The sequence below is a fragment of the Sorex fumeus genome, unplaced genomic scaffold (genome assembly GCF_029834395.1).
Source record: "Sorex fumeus unplaced genomic scaffold, SorFum_2.1 ptg000226l, whole genome shotgun sequence".
Classification (NCBI taxonomy): Eukaryota; Metazoa; Chordata; class Mammalia; order Eulipotyphla; family Soricidae; genus Sorex; species Sorex fumeus.
In genome coordinates, this window is record NW_026606283.1 from 2,265,629 (window position 1) to 2,282,500 (window position 16,872).

Below are 16,872 nucleotides of genomic sequence, written 5' to 3' on the forward strand. Positions count from 1 at the left end.
TGTAGAACGTCAGGCTGGCACAAAGGCTCCCGGCTGGTAATTACAGGCTCCTATTAACTGGCGACCTGCCTTCCCAGGGGGCCCCAATTTTCTTGTACTCCCCACAAAGCCGCCTCTGCAGCCTGTGTGCGCCTTTTGAAGTGCCCCGAGAACTTCTTGATCCGGCTGAGAAGGGGGGAAAGGAGCCCGGGAGACGCAGGGGTGAGTAAGGAGAAAGGCTCAGAGCAGCTCCGCTGCCCTCCTTCCTTCCTTGGACGCTCGAACGCCCCCCCCCACTCCCGCCCTGCCCGCCACCCCCCCCCCCCTTTTAACTCCTTAGGAGAGTAAAGTGAGAATCTGGCTCTGCTGTACATCTGCAAGCCATCACCCACTCTTGAAACTTTAGTCGCCGGCAGACGGGGACTCGGCAGGAGTGCCCGGGCGGGACCCGCTGCTTGCTTTCGGGAAGATGTTTCAAAGCTGGAAGCCGTCTTCTGTTGGTGCTTGAACTCCTGCCTCCTCGGAATAACTCTTTTTTAAAACTTTACCCCCGAAAAAAGAAAAAGGAAAGAAAAAGAGAGAAAGGAGAGAGAGAAAGAAAGAAAGAAAGAAAGAAAGAAAAAAAGCCACTTTCTCTTCTTCACCCCTGCTTCTCCTCTTTTTCCGTTCGCTCCACTCCTCCTCCGAACTTGTCTCCGCTTTCACTATTATTATTATTATTGTTTTTGTTGTTATTGTTATTGTCAGTTTGAGTGCACTCAGGGAAGGGCTGCGTTGGGTCTCTTTTTTTCCTTTCTTTTTTTTTCCTGTTGTTTGGTCACCCGCCCCCCCGCCACCCTCACCCCCCACTCTTTCTTAACCGGCACCCAGGAACTTTTCTTTTTATTTGGGGGGTGTGGATCATCTCTTTGGACCGTGCACGGGGGACTTGGCCTCGGGAAGGCCACCTCACTGCTCCAGCGAAGCTGCGAAAGAGGGTCCCCCGCCCTTTTTGGGCTATCTCCTCCTCTCTCTCCCCCTCTCCCTCTCGCTCTCCCTCTCTCCCTCTCCCTCTCCCTCTCTCCACTCCCCCTCTCCGGCTCCTGGCTCTCCCCCCTGGCGCCCACAGCGTTTGGTGGCGTTGATTCCAGCGGGCCGAGGGGGCGGGTGGGAACACCATGACCTCCAGTTACGGACACGTCCTGGAGCGGCAGCCGACGCTGGGCGGCCGCCTGGACAGTCCCGGCCACAACCTGGACACGCTGCAGGCCAAGAAGAACTTCTCCGTGAGTCACCTGCTGGACCTGGAGGAGGCCGGGGGCATGGTGGCGGCGCAGACGGACGAGAGCGCGGGCGAGGCGGGCCGCGGGCTGCTGGAGTCGCCGGGGCTGACCAGCGGCAGCGACACGCCGCAGCAGGACAGTGAGTGCGGGGCGCGGGGGAGTGGCCGCCGAGGAGGCCAAAGAGGGGGGTCCCCGCCGAGCGAGCCACCCGGGGACCCCGGGATCCCGGGACCCTCCGCCCCGCGCGCGCGCGCGCGCGCGCACCGCGCGCCCCTCGGACGCGCCCAGGGCGCAAACGGGAAAAAGGTTGGGCCGGGCCGGGCCGGCGGGCGGGCGGGCAGGGCCGGGTTCGGGGGTCAGCCTGGAGCCCCCCTGCGATGCCTCCACCTGCAGCGGCGGCGTGGGGGACCCCTGATAAGGTCAGAGCCCTCCCCCCGGAGCTCTGGGAGACGCGGGCAAAGTCAGTTGAGCGGTTGTTTAGGGGAGGTTGTTTGGGGGATGAGAGCGAGTCCCCCATCCGTAGGGTCCCCGCTGACCCCCAGAGCTGACAAAGCCCAGCTGACGCTGCCACCCGTGCCCCATCCTCCCTGGCAACCTTCCCTGGTCTGTCTGTCACCCATCTGTCACCAGGCCCGGCGGGTGTCCTCCGTCCTCCCAGGGGAGGCAGTGAGAAGGCTGGGTCTCCTGTCGCTGTTTAAGTGTCCTCAGACTACTTGGGAGCTGGGAATGGGGGACCCCCTCGCTGGCAGCTCTAGTGTTCAAAACAGCCTCTGCCCACCTCAGACCAGGAAACAGCCAGATGAGCAAACTGCACCCCCAAACCGGTGGGTGGGAGTGCGTCTGTAGGAACACATCTGCCGCTGGGTTAGCTCAGGCCGGGACTCGGCTCTGGTCAGGCCCAGGGCGCCTCTCTCAGCATCGCTCACTCCATTCCCGGAGCACCAGCGAAAGAGTGGGAGTCCCTAACTTCAGAGGGTGAGAAGCAGCTCCCCCGAGGGGCTCATGTCCCGAACTCAGAGGCACCCACACTTTGATGGTCTTTCATTTGGGTTCGCTTTGGGGGGCTACACCCGGCGGCGCTAGGGGCTTCACTCCTGACTGCGCTGCTCGGGGCTCATTCCTGGCGGGGGCTCGGGGGTCCCATATGGGGTGTTGGGGGTTCCATCCTGGGTCTGCTGCATGCCAGGCAGGCGCTCTGCCCGCTGCGCGATCACTCTGGCCCCAGGACCCTCACTTTGAGTGCCGACACAAAGCACAGATGAAACCCAGGGTTTTAAAAAAAAATAAATGAATAATAAGTTTCACTGGGGGAAAAAATAGAAGCTGGAGGAGACCAGTTCTGACCTGTCACTCATTCCACCTGGTGGCTACTCGCTTTCAAATCGCTCTGGAGGAGGCTGGGATGCGGGTTTGACCAATATTACCACCGGGGACAGGAGCCCCAGCCAAAGCCGAGACTGTCTGGGTCTTGTGGCTCCCAGTGGGGGTACAGGAAGAGTTGGGACCGCGGAGGTCAGTGACAGAGCCCCAGGGCCTGCCTCTCTGGCACCCCGGGATGCTGAGGGACACAGGCATAGCGGAGGGACCACTGGCAGTGGGCCCCCGGTGTCTGGAAGGGAAAGGGCTAAAATCACGTAGATCCCATCCCATCCTGCCTGAGAATCATCCTTTGAGGATGGCTAGGGTGGGGGTCCCGGTGAAAAGCACTGGAGGTCCGCCGGCATTCCCAACCTGGTTCTCAGGCCAGCCGGAGGCTAGCCAGAGCAGAGTGGACCCTGGAGAAAAACAGGCCAGACCCTGTGGCGGGATGGGGACTCAGACGCCTGGGGCAGGGGCGGAGAGTGAGCAGGCCAGTACCGCAGGCCTGGCTATCAGCTTCTGGAACCCTCCTGTCCCAAACCTGGGAGGGGATGGAGAACTGGGGGGGGCTCTAGCAAGCTTCTGGCACCCCCAACTCCGCTGCACGGAGGATTCTGGAGCTATTTGTAAGACCCGTGGGCATCCCTCACACAGACGGATTTAACTCCAGGCCACACGGGCAGGAATGGTCCAGTTAGTTCAGCTAGAGGCTGGGCAGAGAGAAAAAGCAGCGGGTACTTGGGTACTCCTGGCTCAACCCAGGGAACTGCAATGAGTCCCGCTGATGAAACTGACCGGGAGCACAGAGCCAGGGGTGAGCCCTGAAGAGTGTTTGGTGTGGCCCCCAAAACAGAACCAGTTTCGCCCTCTGCAGCTGCTGAGAGCCTAGAAAGAAACAGACCGTCTCGGGGTGTGATGGACAAATATATATTTTTAAAATACTTTTGACCTGGCTTTCTAGAAACAGGATTTTGCTGAGCATTTTTTTTCTTCTCTTAGTGGGGGAGACGGAAATTAATAAACAGATTCCACTTAGACGCGCAATATTAACTCTTGTAATATGCCAGAACTCGGAGTTTTAAGGCCAGCCGTGGCTTGGATATTCCCCGCTGCTTTCTCCTCTGCAAAAAGATTTCTTCTCTCTCTCACTAACTCACCCAGTTCCAGCGAATTTTCTCAAACGCTTTTGGGTTCGATTCGGTGTTTGCAAAAGAGGCCTTTGCGGGGAGAGTGTTTCAAATCGAATTCAAAGGCGGGTGGGGAAGAACGGTTTTTTGGGTGGGGAGCGGGGCATTTGGAGGAGAAACGGGTCATTAAAAAAAAAAAACGGGCAGACATGCCCCTGGGGGCTGCCTCTACCCAACTGTCATTTCTCAATGGGAACTTCAGCTTGCTGTAACACACACACACACACACACACACACACACACACACACACACACACACACACACGCCTTCCACGTTCCCAACCTCTAAATTAGTGAAACCAGATTGTCCTAATAAGACCTTTTGTTGGAAACACATGTACTCATAAAAAGGTAGACGGAAAAGTCAATTAGACACGCGCGCGCGCGCGCCGGCGCACACTGGCTCCTGGGCGCGCAGCTGGGCCCCGGGGCGGGCGCCCAATCGCGCGCGGGGCAATCGATTGGTCACAAAGCGCGTGAGAGGTGTCAGTGCCCACCTGGGGGCCCCTCACCCCGCGCCCCAAGCCCCGCCACGCGCTCCGATTCCCGCAGCAGGGCGCGCGCCTGTTGCCCCAGCGCGCGCACCCGTACCCGGGATTCAGCATCCTTCAGCCCTAAGAGACACCGGTCCCCAGCGGTCCCCGGGGACCCTGCAGGTACTACGGAGTGGATTCCAGCCCGATGGCACCGTAGCCCAGACATAGACCCATTCAAGGGGCGCCCGAAACACTTTCCTCTCCTCTTCTTCCTCCTTCCCCTCTTTCTCCTTCACCTCCCCTCCTCCTCCTCTTCCTCCTCCTCCTCCTCTTCGTCCTCCTCCTCCTCCTTCTCTTCTCCTCCTCGTCCTTCTCCTCCTCCTCGTCCTCTTCTTTCTTCTCTTCTCCTCCTTATTAATTTTTGTGTTTAAGTCACACGTGGCCGCGCGCAATTGCTTATATTCCGAGGGTCCCTTCCCAGGGGCGCTCAGAGTCCCACGCTGCACAAACGCCCTTTAAGTCATGCCCTGGGCCCGTTTTTTTTTTTTTTTTTAAAGAAGGCCTTGAAATTCAAGGTCAAAGGAGGCCCTAGAATCCCCCCCAAAGTGGAATGTCAAGGCCGTCGGGAAGGAATGGTCAATCCTACTTATCTTCCACGCGGAGGTCCCGGGACGCTGGGCGCGCACGCATCCCACTTCGCACTGCTTGGAGGTGGGGGATAGGGGACCTGCTGCTTTGCAGGCTAACGGGGCAGGGGGCGGGCAGTGAGTGGCCTTGCAGGGGTGTCCCAATACTCCCACGGCTGCAGGTCCCCACTCCAGAGACCCAGGCGCGGCTTGGATGCGACCCGGTGATCGGCGCTGCTGGCGAGGGGGAACCCCAGCTCGGCAGGTCACTGCGTGGAGGGTCACTGAACCCCGCGTGTCCCTCCCTCTTCTTCCCAGGGGCGTCGCTTGAGATTTTCCAACCCCGGGGAATAATAAATCGCCTCCACCACGCTGGCGCTCGATCCCCCCAAAGACAAAAAAAACCTTCGGAAAACCAAAGTAAAAAAATTTGAAGCAATGGGCCCAGGGTCGCGCACCGCAGACTCACCTTCTTTTGCATTTTAATGGCCTCTGCTGATTTTCAACAACGAACCCCCTGGATGCATGGTGGGGTTTTATTTTAGATGTTGATTCCTTTCTCCAAACTCCCCACTCTGCATCCGACCAGACCCCTGGCTAGTCCTACGGAACTGGTAGGGTCCCCAATGCCTCGCCTCAGGGTCTTTCAAATCTGCCCCCGTTGGGGCAGGCCAGAAGACCCCTGTCTGTCCCGGGGTTCCAGATGCTGCCTCCTCCCCTCGGGGTGCTGGGGGAAAACACGTATTCTGCCCGAGAGACCCGGCTGAGCAGGCATCGAGGAGGTACAAGTCTTAGCAACCGAGGGGCTATTTGTACAAGATGGTGATGGGGGGGTGGGAGGGTCTGAGTTTTGCTTCCTTTTAATTCTGGGGGAGGGCACGTTGGTTTGTTTTAGTTTTTATTTATTTGTTTAACTTTTTAAAAAATGAATCACCTTGAGATAGACCCTTATAAAGCTGTTCAAGTGCGAATTTTAGTCACACAGTGTTCCAGTACCCATCCCTCCGCCAGGGACCCCTGGTTCCCTCCCATCACCCCTCACCCCCAGCCTGCCTTTATGGCAGGCGTTTTCTCTCTCTCTCTCTCTCTCTCTCTCTCTCTCTCTCTCTCTCTCTCTCTCTCATTGTGGTTTGCAATATTGACAAATGAAAGGTTATCAGGACTATCCCTTCCCTGCTTTGAACCCTCAAATCTTGTCCAGGATTGGTTTGTTTTCTTTTCATCTCATTCCCAGAAGAAAAATTAAACCGCAGGGGGTGAGCTCGGCGTCTTCTAGCCAAACCCTTTGTAAATGGGCTCAAGAGGAGAAACAGAAGCAGGGAGCAGTTGATCTCAGCGGTCCCGGGGCTGACTGTCTGCGTGGCCACTTGGCGTTCCAACACATTTCCAGAACCCTCTGTGAGCACCGGCCACTGAGACGCTTGCTCGCAATGTGTTCAATCCGTTTTCATTTCCTGCGGGTGGGCTGGGATCCCTTCCTTGGGTGCCCTCTCCAGCTCACAAGGGCAGGCAGGAAGTCCCTGGCACCCATCTTTGTCCACAAGAATGTGTAATCTTGTAAAATCCAATCGACACCCAATTAGAACCCAGCCATCTGTAATAGTCACAGTTATCCGTGCCGGGCGAACCTCCTTTTCCCTAAACACTGTTTCTGATTAAATCCCCCACCCCACCCCATGGGCTGTGGTGTCGATTCAGGGCAGACATCTGGGGGGCACGGGAGAGAGGATGGGGGGGCAGGCATCCCTGTTTGGGGTCAGCGGGCTGACTGTCCAGGCATGGAAGTGTATGAATTCACAGCGCCAGCGGAGATTACCAGAGATTAATATTAGGAGAAGCGAGAGAGCCTGGCAAGCTACCGAGAGTATTCGATATGCCAGACACAGTAACAACAAAGTCTCCAATGGAGACGTTACTGGGCCCGCTCGAGCAAATCGACGATCAACGGGAGGGCCTTTACCTTTACCTTTACCTTTAATATTAGGAGGTTCTTGGCGTTGGGATTCGCGAAGGCTGGCCTGCAGGGAGAACCATGAAGTTTTAGGAATAAAACAATCATGAGTGGTTGGGGAAAAAAAGTGTCCCGGAGAGACTGGAATGATAGCACAGTGGGGAGGGCGTTTGCCTTGCATGCGGCCAACCCGGATTCTATCCCCGGCATCCCATATGGTCCCCGAGCACTGCCAGGATCAATTACTGAGTGCATGAGCCAGGAGTGACCCCTGTGCATCCCGCTGGGCTGACCCAAAAAGAAAAAAAAAGCATCCGTGAGGATGATTCTGGGGAAGGGGGCTACGTGGTTGGAAGAGATAGAAGAGTCTCATGGGATGGGTCAAGAGAAGGATGTTTTGTGAAAGAAACTGTGTCCAACTTGAGTCACATAGAACCTTAAGGATCTTAGTGTTTCTGGTTCTCAAATGTGGAGACAAAAGACTGAGTGGACTTGGGGGGGGGCAGCTGGCCCCACCCTGAGTAATGAGGGGGAGCTAATTTCTAAGGATGCCAGGACGGGGTGCTTGTTGGTACTGAAATTGAGCATCAAATGGGGAGTGACTTTGAAAGGTGTTTATGTGCAGCATCTGGCACCTGTGCAGTGAGAAGGGAACCGGGCTGAGCTTGTCTCTGGTAGCGATTCCCTTTGCCTCGTGGGGTGCTATCTCCTGGGGGACGAGGGGGAGGAGAGACTGGGGGTCCCCCTGCCGGCTGCATCGGCTGCATCGGCGCTGTAGCAGCGAACTGTGTGGGATCTGGGGAGCGCCCGGGGAGGGAGACTGAACTCGGTGCGGGAGTTTCGCTTTGAAAATGCAGTGCCCTGGATTTCAGTGTTTCCCTGTGACCTCCACCACCCCATTCTCAAGGTGCAGGTCTCTCCTTCCAAGGGCTCAGGGGAGAGGTCCCCCCTTACTTCCCCACTCCCAGACCCCAGGCTGGTCAGGGGGTGAGGAGCGTTAATCCAAATCTCCCAGAAGAAAGAGGAACAGGCTGGCTGACCCCACAGAGAGGGAGCTGAGACCCATCCCTGTGTCCGCCTGTCAATCTGTCCACCGCTCCTTCCAAATGAGCTGACCGGGTCCAGGCCTAGAAAGGCAGGAAGTGGGTCCTTGCTGGATGTGAGGGCAAGGGCCCAGGAAAAAGGAGCATCTAAGAGAGAGTGGGGTGCTGACTTGCTCTCTGCACCCCTCCGAGTAACAAGGGTCTCCCCAGGGGCTGCCCCCAGGTACCCAGGCTCCCTTTGGTCCATTTCTCCTCAGCATCCGTGCCAGGCTGGGGGCTCAGGGCGGCCCACCTCAAAGATAGCCCAGAGTGTCCTTCCTATCCCCAACCCTGTCAGCGTATAACAGCCCCCCTCTAGTTTGACTGGATCACAGTTTGTGAGGGACAAGCTCCCCACTTACTCCATACCTTTGTCTTGGTCTTATCCACCTCCAGAGGGCAACAAGTTTATCTTCTAAAATCAGCTGCAGGGAGGCTGGAGCCATAGCACAGCGGGAAGGGAGTTTGTCTGGGACGTGGCCAACCCAGGTTCGATCCCCGGCACCCCATAGGGTTCTCTCTGAGCACCGCCAGGAGTGATGATTCCTGAGTGCAGAGCCAGGAGTCAGCCCTGAGCATCACCAGGTGTGACCCAAAACAAACCCCCTCCCAAAAATAAATAAATGAATTAAATCACTTGCACCCCACTTGGAAATTCCCCACCCTGTCTTGTGCGTGTGAGTGTGTATGTGTGTGTGTGTGTGAGAGAGAGGGAGAGAGAGAGAGAGAGAGAGAGAGAGAGAGAGAGAGAGAGAGAGACTTGCACCCACACTTAACTTCCATGACACTCCAAGTAAGTGCCATTCACCTGCAGGCCCTTTTCTTTTTTTTTTTTTTCCTTCAAAATTGCGACTCTTTCCTATACTGACACCCACTCTGGTTTGGTTTCCTCAGTCCTGTTTGTAAAGCACCCTAAGCCAGCTCTCTCTGTGCTGCTGTCTGCTCCTGCGACTCTGGGGGGTTTGTAGGCTCCATTCCCGGCCTGCTTCCTCTGGGCCATGCAGAATCCTCTCTCCCCGTGCACTCGGCAAACACTCAGTATCTCTGCAGCAGTTAATGCATAATTTCCTGAATCTCACATTGTTATTTACCTTGGGGGCTTTTTTAAATTAGAGATGGGGTGTGGTGGGTACCAGAGTCACAGGACAGTGGGGAGGGCGCTTGCCTTGCGTGGTGGCCCACCTGGATTTAATCCCTGGCATCCCACAGGGTCCCCGCCTAAGCACGCTAGGAGTGATTCCTGAGCACAGAGCCAGGAGTCAGCCCTGAGCATCGCCAGTGTGGCTCAGGAACAAACAGAAGATTAGAGATGGGTGTATATATCAGAGCATAACTAATTCGACTGCAATAAGAAAAGGAGCTTAATCATTTTTCTCGGGTCTAAGGTGATCTCAACTCTCAGTATTTTTTTCCTAATTATAAGAACCATAACATACATTCAGGTTAGAAAATGTATTATTCGATATGAAAAAGTTTAAACAGGACAGGAAAGTCCCTTATCTTTCATACTCTGACATTGATATAGTAAATATTTGGGTGTTAAAATATTTCCATTTTTTTTAAAAAAATCATTTTTGTATAAACGTTCTTGGCTTCTGGGTTTTTTCTTTAAATCATTTTTTTCCTGAATGTTCTTGGCTTCTGTTTTTTTTTTTAAATTTTAAATCATTTTTGCATGAATGTTCTTGGCTTCTGGTTTTTTTAATCACTTTTGTATGAATGTTCTTGGTGTCTGTTTTTTTTTTTTAATCATTTTTGCATGAATGTTCTTGGCTTCTTTTTTTTTTCTTAAATATTTTTTTCTTTAACCACCAGAGGAATTTATAATCCATTTTCAAAAAACTGGTTCTCTCCCAAAACTACTTGGTCCCATTGGAAAAAAAAAAAACACCCATTAAACAGAATTTAAAAGGGGTGGCAGGGCCAAGAGGGGCCGTGAAGCCACAGACTTGCCACTTTTGGTGGCTTCAGTTCCACAGCTCGGTCCTTTAGAGAACAGGTTTTGTCTTCTTTCCCGGCTGCCCATTCTGCCGGGATTGCTTCCTTAGATGCCAGGTCTTTTTAATTTTTTTTAAATTATTTTTTCTTTTTGGGTCACAACCAGCGATGCACAGGGCTGACTTCTGGCTCTGCACTCAGGAATCACTCCTGGTAGTGCTTAGGGGACCCTATGGGATGCTGGGATCGAACCTGGGTCGGCCACAAGCAAGGTCAACGCCCTACCCACTGTGCTATCGCTCCAGCCCCTAGATGCCAGCTCTTGTCTCCTGGGGAAATCAGAAGAGCCGACCCAATGCTTTGAGGACACACAGTCTGCAGCCAGGCAGCTGCTCCTACATTTGGAATTGTGTCTTGGCTGGTCCGGGGCTGGAGCGATAGCTCAGCAGGGAGGGCGTTTAACTTTGCACGTGACCAACCCAGGTTCGATTCCCAGCATCCAATAGGTTCCCCCAAGATCGCCAGGAGTAATTCCTAAGTGCAGAGCCAGGAGTAACCTGTGCATGGCCGGGTGTGACCCGAAAAGGGGAAAAAAAAAAAAGACCTTCCAGGGAGCTGACAACCAGGAGAAAACATGGCAGAGGCCAGGGGATGCCCCCTCAAGGTGATTTTTTGGAACTCCAATCCCGGAAGTGTCTCTGTCTCCTATTTTTCTCTCTCAAAAAGGGAAACGGCCCTTAGCTGGCCGCCCCATGGAGAGTGATGACTGCGTGGAATGTTTGAGCAGGGGAAGGTCTGCTAAGAGGTGAAGGTGATGCAGTTATCCAGAGAGAGATACAGTCACAAAACGCCCATGGCAAAGAAAATAGAGCTGGTTGTGGAATCTACTTAGAAATCCCCCCCTCTGCCCCGCCTTTCCTGCCCCGACAACGGGATTGATGAACTGAACAAATATTTGCTTTGTGGGAAGTCTTAACAAGTGTCAAAGCCTGCAAAACCCAAAATTAGAATTATGGATTAGAACTCTCTCGGGAATGAATCTTTGTCCTCCCAAGCAAAGGGGGTGGTGGAGAGAATGGGCGTCATTTCTGAGGACTAAAAACAAAACAAAACAAAAAAATTCTTGCCCAATAAACGTCCCCTGCCTGAGTGGAAAGGGGGTGGGTTGGAGAACCACCCAGCACGCCCCAGAACCAGATGTGTTGAGCTGTGTTGCTGATTCTCTGGGCCGAGGGAAAGACCACAGGATGGGTCCCCAGCACATTTAAGAAATAAAACGTAATTTGGTTCATTAATCAGGGAACTTCAACCCGCCGTTTCACTGCATATATTTCAAAGACCGAATCCCCTTTGACAAGAGAAGCAGGAAACAGTATCACCACACATTCCGACGGACTGTGAGGCGGCCCCTTCCCAGCCTCCCTGAGGGAAGAAGAGATTTCTGCGCCCTGAGCACTGGAGCTCAGAATATATGGGGTGCGCCTACAATTTATAGACGTGCCCCCCCCACGCCCGCGTGGCCTTATCCCAACATTCCCGTTTCTCATGGAGCTGAGAGAATCTGTTTTCTGCAAGGTTTGGAATTGGGAGTTTCAGAAAAACGGTCAGGAAATTCCAGATGTGTTGGGGGCGGGGGTTAGGGGGGTCTTAAAGTCTGGTCACTTATATTTTTTTTTCTTTTTGGGTCACACCCGGCAATGCACAGGGGTTATTCCTGGCTCATGCACTCATGCACTTACTCCTGGCGGTGCTCAGGGGACCCTATGGGATGCTGGGAATCGAACCTGGGTTGGCCGCATGCAAGGCCAACGCCCTCCCCGCTGTGCTATCGCTCCAGCCCCAAGTTCAGTCACTTAAACAGAATGAATATCTTCCCTCAGACTCCTGGTGTCTCCCCTTCTCTTTCCCGACATCTTCTATAATGTTGATGTCTTTCTCTGCCTCAAGGACTCCTTACTGCGCCAGGGAGGGCGAGAGAGAACAAGGAAGCTATTTCCAGGCTCCAAACATGTTTGTAAAGCCATTTCTGCCCCCAGACCCAGAAAGAGAACGAGTATTTTTTTATTTTGTCGAGTGAAAAGTTTTTTCTACCTCAGGTGACCTGGAGATTTGGTAAGTTACTCTGAGGTGACCTTTTCTTTTTTCTCCTGCTGATACAACTTTTTTTTTTTTTCACTGCACGCTCTTCTCTGAGGTGGTCAGATTCATTTGAATGCATATTGTGCAGTGAAATGATGTCGACTTCCAAATAGGGAGGCCAGCTATGCCTTTTCCAAGACTTCCCTCGCAAACTCTACAGGTCTCTCCCTTCTCCCTACTCATCAGATTATGAAGTAACAGTAAACAGTAAAGTAAAAGTAAATTAAAGTAAAGGCCCTCCCGTTGATCTTCGATTTGCTCGAGCAGGACCAGTAACGTCTCCATTGGAGACTTTGTTGTTACTGTGTTTGGCATATCGAATACGTCACGGGGAGCTTGCCAGGCTCTGCCGTGCGGGCGAGATACTCTCGGTAGCTTGCCGGGCTCTCCGAGAGGGGCGGAGGAATCGAACTTGGGTCGGCCATGTTGGCTGCGTGCAAGGCAAATGCCCTACCGCTGTGCTATCGCTCCAGCCCACCAAAAATACCAGCGAACAAGAAGGCTAGCTTGGTGTTAAATATGGATCTAGAGTTGATTTATCAGTATAGCTTTCGGAGTGGGGGTTGGCAGAGCTCTGTGTTAAGTATGGATCCAGAGTTGATTTATCGGTTGACTTCGTGTCTGGGTCTTGGTTTTCTTTTTTTCTTTTTTTTTGGGGGGGGGTGTTATACCCAGCAATGCCCAGGGGTTATTCCTGGCTCTGCACTCAGGAATCACTCCTGGCGGTGCTCGGGGGACCCTATGGAATGCTGGGAATCGAACCTAGGTTGGCCGTGTGCAAGGCAAACGCCCTACATGCTGTGCTGTCGCTCTAGCCCCAGTCTCTCTGTCTCTGTCTCTCTCTCCATCTCTCTCTCTTCCTCTCCTTTCTCTGTCTGTCTCTGTCTCTGTCTGTCTCTGTCTCTCTGTCTCTGTCTCTCTCTCTCTCTCTCTCACAAACACACACACACACACACACAGCACCCCTCCCTCCTTCTCTGGGCCCAGCCCCCTCTCCTCCCCTCAGAGGTTCTTACCAGTTGAGTGAGTTCCACATTCTGGATGCATGAACCGCTCCGGGACGGCGGCTTTGAGCTCAGATGAGTATGCAGAGTCACAGGCAGCACCATGCATCATGGAGCCTCCAGAACTCATTCCATTCTGGGCGCGCGGTGGAGAACCTGGCTCACCATGAACGAGGCTGTAAGGTTGGGGGGGGTGTGACTCCAGGGTGCCTGATGCAAGAGAACCAGACCTTGCACTAAGCGTACCCACTGCGGGGTGGGGGGGCAATGTCAGTGAGAGATCAGCGTGGCTCTCTCCGGAATATTCTGGAATATTCTAGAATATTCCAGAATATTCCTTTGGCCCTGTGGGGACCATTGGCATATCTGTGGAGAGTGCTGGGTGTGGAAGGCAGGTTAGGGAGCTTGAGGCTCCTTCGGCATTGGGGACAATATTCTGGGGTTCTCCCCCCTCATTCCTTTCTTTCATTGGGGTGCCTAGGCTCCCAGAGAAGGGGTCACGAGAAAAGCCCCTGCCAGGTGGGGCCTTTCCCCAAGGTTCTCACCCTTAGCTTCTGGAACCTCCTCCCTGTGGCCCAGTCCCTCTGCATCAGAACCACCAGAGGTGGCAGTTTGAGTTTGGCTTGTCTTTGGGTGGGGGGACACCTAACGGCGTCTAGGCGGCATGTCTCGGGAATAGAGCCGGGTTCCAGCATGCGGGGCCTGCACCCCCAATCCCCGCCCTCTGAGTCCTTTCCGGGCCCAAACTGGCATCCAGTGGCGTCCAGTCCTCCGTCTGCCCGCCCGGGGGCACTGTTCACAGTAGTTGGCCTCCACAGCACTTCCGGCAGGAAAGGGGGCTTGGGCCACGCAGTGGGGGCGCGGGGGTGGGGGGCAAGCGTCAGGGGAGGCTTCCACCCTACGGGCACGGGTATCTGCCACTGCCAAGCTGTTTTACAAGACAGTAGAGCTGGGCCTCGAGTCCCCAGCGCTGCCTCAGGGCCTTGCGTACACCTCCACACACACTCACATGGATACTCATACACACACTCAACATCATACACACACTCACACAGATACTCATACACACACTCAACATCATACACACACTCATACATATACTCATACACACACTCAACATCACACACACACTCAGATACTCATACACACACTCAACATCATACACACTCATACAGATACACACACTCAACATCATACAGACATATACACACTCATAGACCCAACCTCCACATCATACACACACACTCATACACAGACTCAACCTCATACACACTCAACATCATACACACATGCACTCTCATACACAGATTCAACATCATACACACATACACACACAGACTCAACGTCGTACAGACATACACACACTCATACAGACTCAACCTCATACACACTCAACAACATACACACATAGACACTCCTGCACAGACTCAACCTCATACACACGTACACTCATACACAGACTCAACATCATACAGACACATACACAGTCACATAGACTCAACCTCATACACATATAGATTCATACACACACTCAACATCACACACACATCACACACTCACACACAGACTCATCATACATATGTACACACACTCAACATCATACACAGACACAGACTCAACATCATACAGACATATATAGATTCATACACACACTCAATATCATACACATATAATGTAATATACACACATACTCATACACGCACTCAACATTATACACATATACATACACTCATACACACACTCAACTGCATACACACATATATAGACTCATACACACACTCAGCACACACACATTCAATATAGCCCTGTAGTACTGTCCTCCGGTTCTTCATCGATTTGCTCGAGCGGGCCTAGTAACGTCTCCATGGTAAGACTTGTTACTGTGTGTGGCATATTGAATACATCACTGGTAGCTTGCCTGGCTTTGCCATGCAGGCGAGATACTCAACCTCATACAGGGCTCTCTGAGAGGGGTGGAGGAATCGAACCTGGCTCAGCCAGGCCGGCCGCGTGCAAGGCAAACGTCCTACCGCTGTGCTATTGCTCCAGCCCAAAGTTAAGACATTCAGTATGATACACACATATACACTCAAACACACACTCAACATCATACATACACTCAACATAATACACACATATACACACTCATACACACACTCAACATCATACACACACTCAACATCATAGACAAGTACACAAACCCCTACACACACTCAACATCATACACACATATACACACTCATACACACACTCAACATCATACACACACTCAACATCATACACACACTCAACATAATACACACATATACACACTCATACACACTCAACATCATACACACACTCAACATCATACACACATATATACACCCACACACACTCAACATCATAGACAAGTACACAAACCCATACACACACTCAACATCATACACACACTCAACATAATACACAAATATATACACTCATATACATACTCAAGATCATACACACATACACAGACTCACACACATTCACACTCATACATACAAACACACACACACACACTTACATACACTCCCACACTCATGGCTGGTAGATTTTTCAGTCAGAGGTGCAGAACCAAGTGTCTGTCTGCGCTCCAGCTCTTGAATCAAGAGGGTGAGGTGAGTGGGTGCTGAGGTTGAAGGCTGCTGGGGGGAGCCTGGGATGTGAGTCGGAGGGTCCTGGGCGAGCAAAGGGTGTGTGTGTGTGTGTGTGTGTGTGTGTGTGTGTGTGTGTGTGTATTTTGTACGACAGCTTTCCTGCCGATAATCCCAGAGGGATCCTTTGGACCAATGGGGGCCCAAGAACTGAGAGGACGAGGGGGGCTTGGTCAGGCTGTGTCCTGATTTTCTACAAGGTCAAAACTCTGAGCGCCCTGAGGCACCCTGGGGCATGAGGGTTGGGGAGAAGGGAAACAGGCCCACGTCCGCAATTCCTGACAGGCCTCCTGGGCTGGTGTGTTCGAGGCGGAGTGTGGAGGAGGGGGGTCTGACCCGAGGGAGGAAGGGGTGTCAGGAAGAGAACAGCTGACTTTAGAAGGATTCAGTCAGCCCACACGGCTCATGCATTGGGGGGCGGGGGGAGGGCAGAGAAAGTTCTGTGAGAGAACTTTCCAGAACAAACACGACCCCTCTTAATTGCCTGCATATGGATTTCCCCCCCTGGGATTCTGTGCAATGCCACAGTTGACACGTGCAGTGTGCTCGTTCCAGAGTGACTTCATTCCATTCTTAGGGTCTACCCTGGGAAGACCCCCAGCCCCAGCATCTCAAAACTGAATGCAGCCCGGGGCAGCCGTGATTCTGCCTCGGCCAAGACTCCCAGAGGAAAGGCAGGAAGCTCCCAGCTTTGGGTTTGGGGGGCCGGGCCGATTCCCGGCATCCCATAGGGTCCCCTGAGCACCACCAGGAGTGATTCCTGAGTGCAGAGCCAGGAGTCAGCCCTCAGCATCACCATGTGTGACCCAAAAAGCCAAAAAGAAAAAAAAAAGGCTACTGAATATCCAGGGATTTCACTTTCCAAATCAGTCTTCCATGCAGGACAAAGGCGAAATCCATACATCTCACTGTCCTCTGGGAAATGGGCTTTCGAAATTGGGGGCATTTGGGTGTATCACAGGTTGGCGTGGGTCAGTCTGCTGGCCAAAATCCCAGACGCTCCCCAAATTGTGGCCCTCGGGGTGGCCCCCTCTCCCTGCCTTTCTCTACTCTTCAAGGACCGAGTTTTGGAGCTTGGGGCTGCCCCAGAACCTGAGTGACCTCTTTGCAGGTCCTGTGTCACTGTCCACTTCCCTTCCACTCTCCTTGTGACTCAGTGTCCCCCTGAGGACGGCTGTCTCCCTGCCAGGTGGT

General features: G+C 53.2%; 1 protein-coding gene across 2 annotated transcripts in view; it reads left to right on the plus strand.

Annotated features, from left to right (window-relative positions):
- Positions 1–1,118: 1,118 nt before the first annotated feature.
- The window catches only part of PRRX1 (paired related homeobox 1), a 63,711-nt gene continuing 47,957 nt past the window's right edge, over positions 1,119–16,872 (plus strand). For both annotated transcript variants that reach the window (XM_056108591.1, XM_056108592.1), the window contains exon 1: positions 1,119–1,380. In XM_056108591.1, coding sequence (XP_055964566.1) covers positions 1,137–1,380 — 244 coding nt within the window. In that variant the 5' untranslated portion in view covers positions 1,119–1,136. The remainder of the gene's footprint in view (positions 1,381–16,872) is intronic.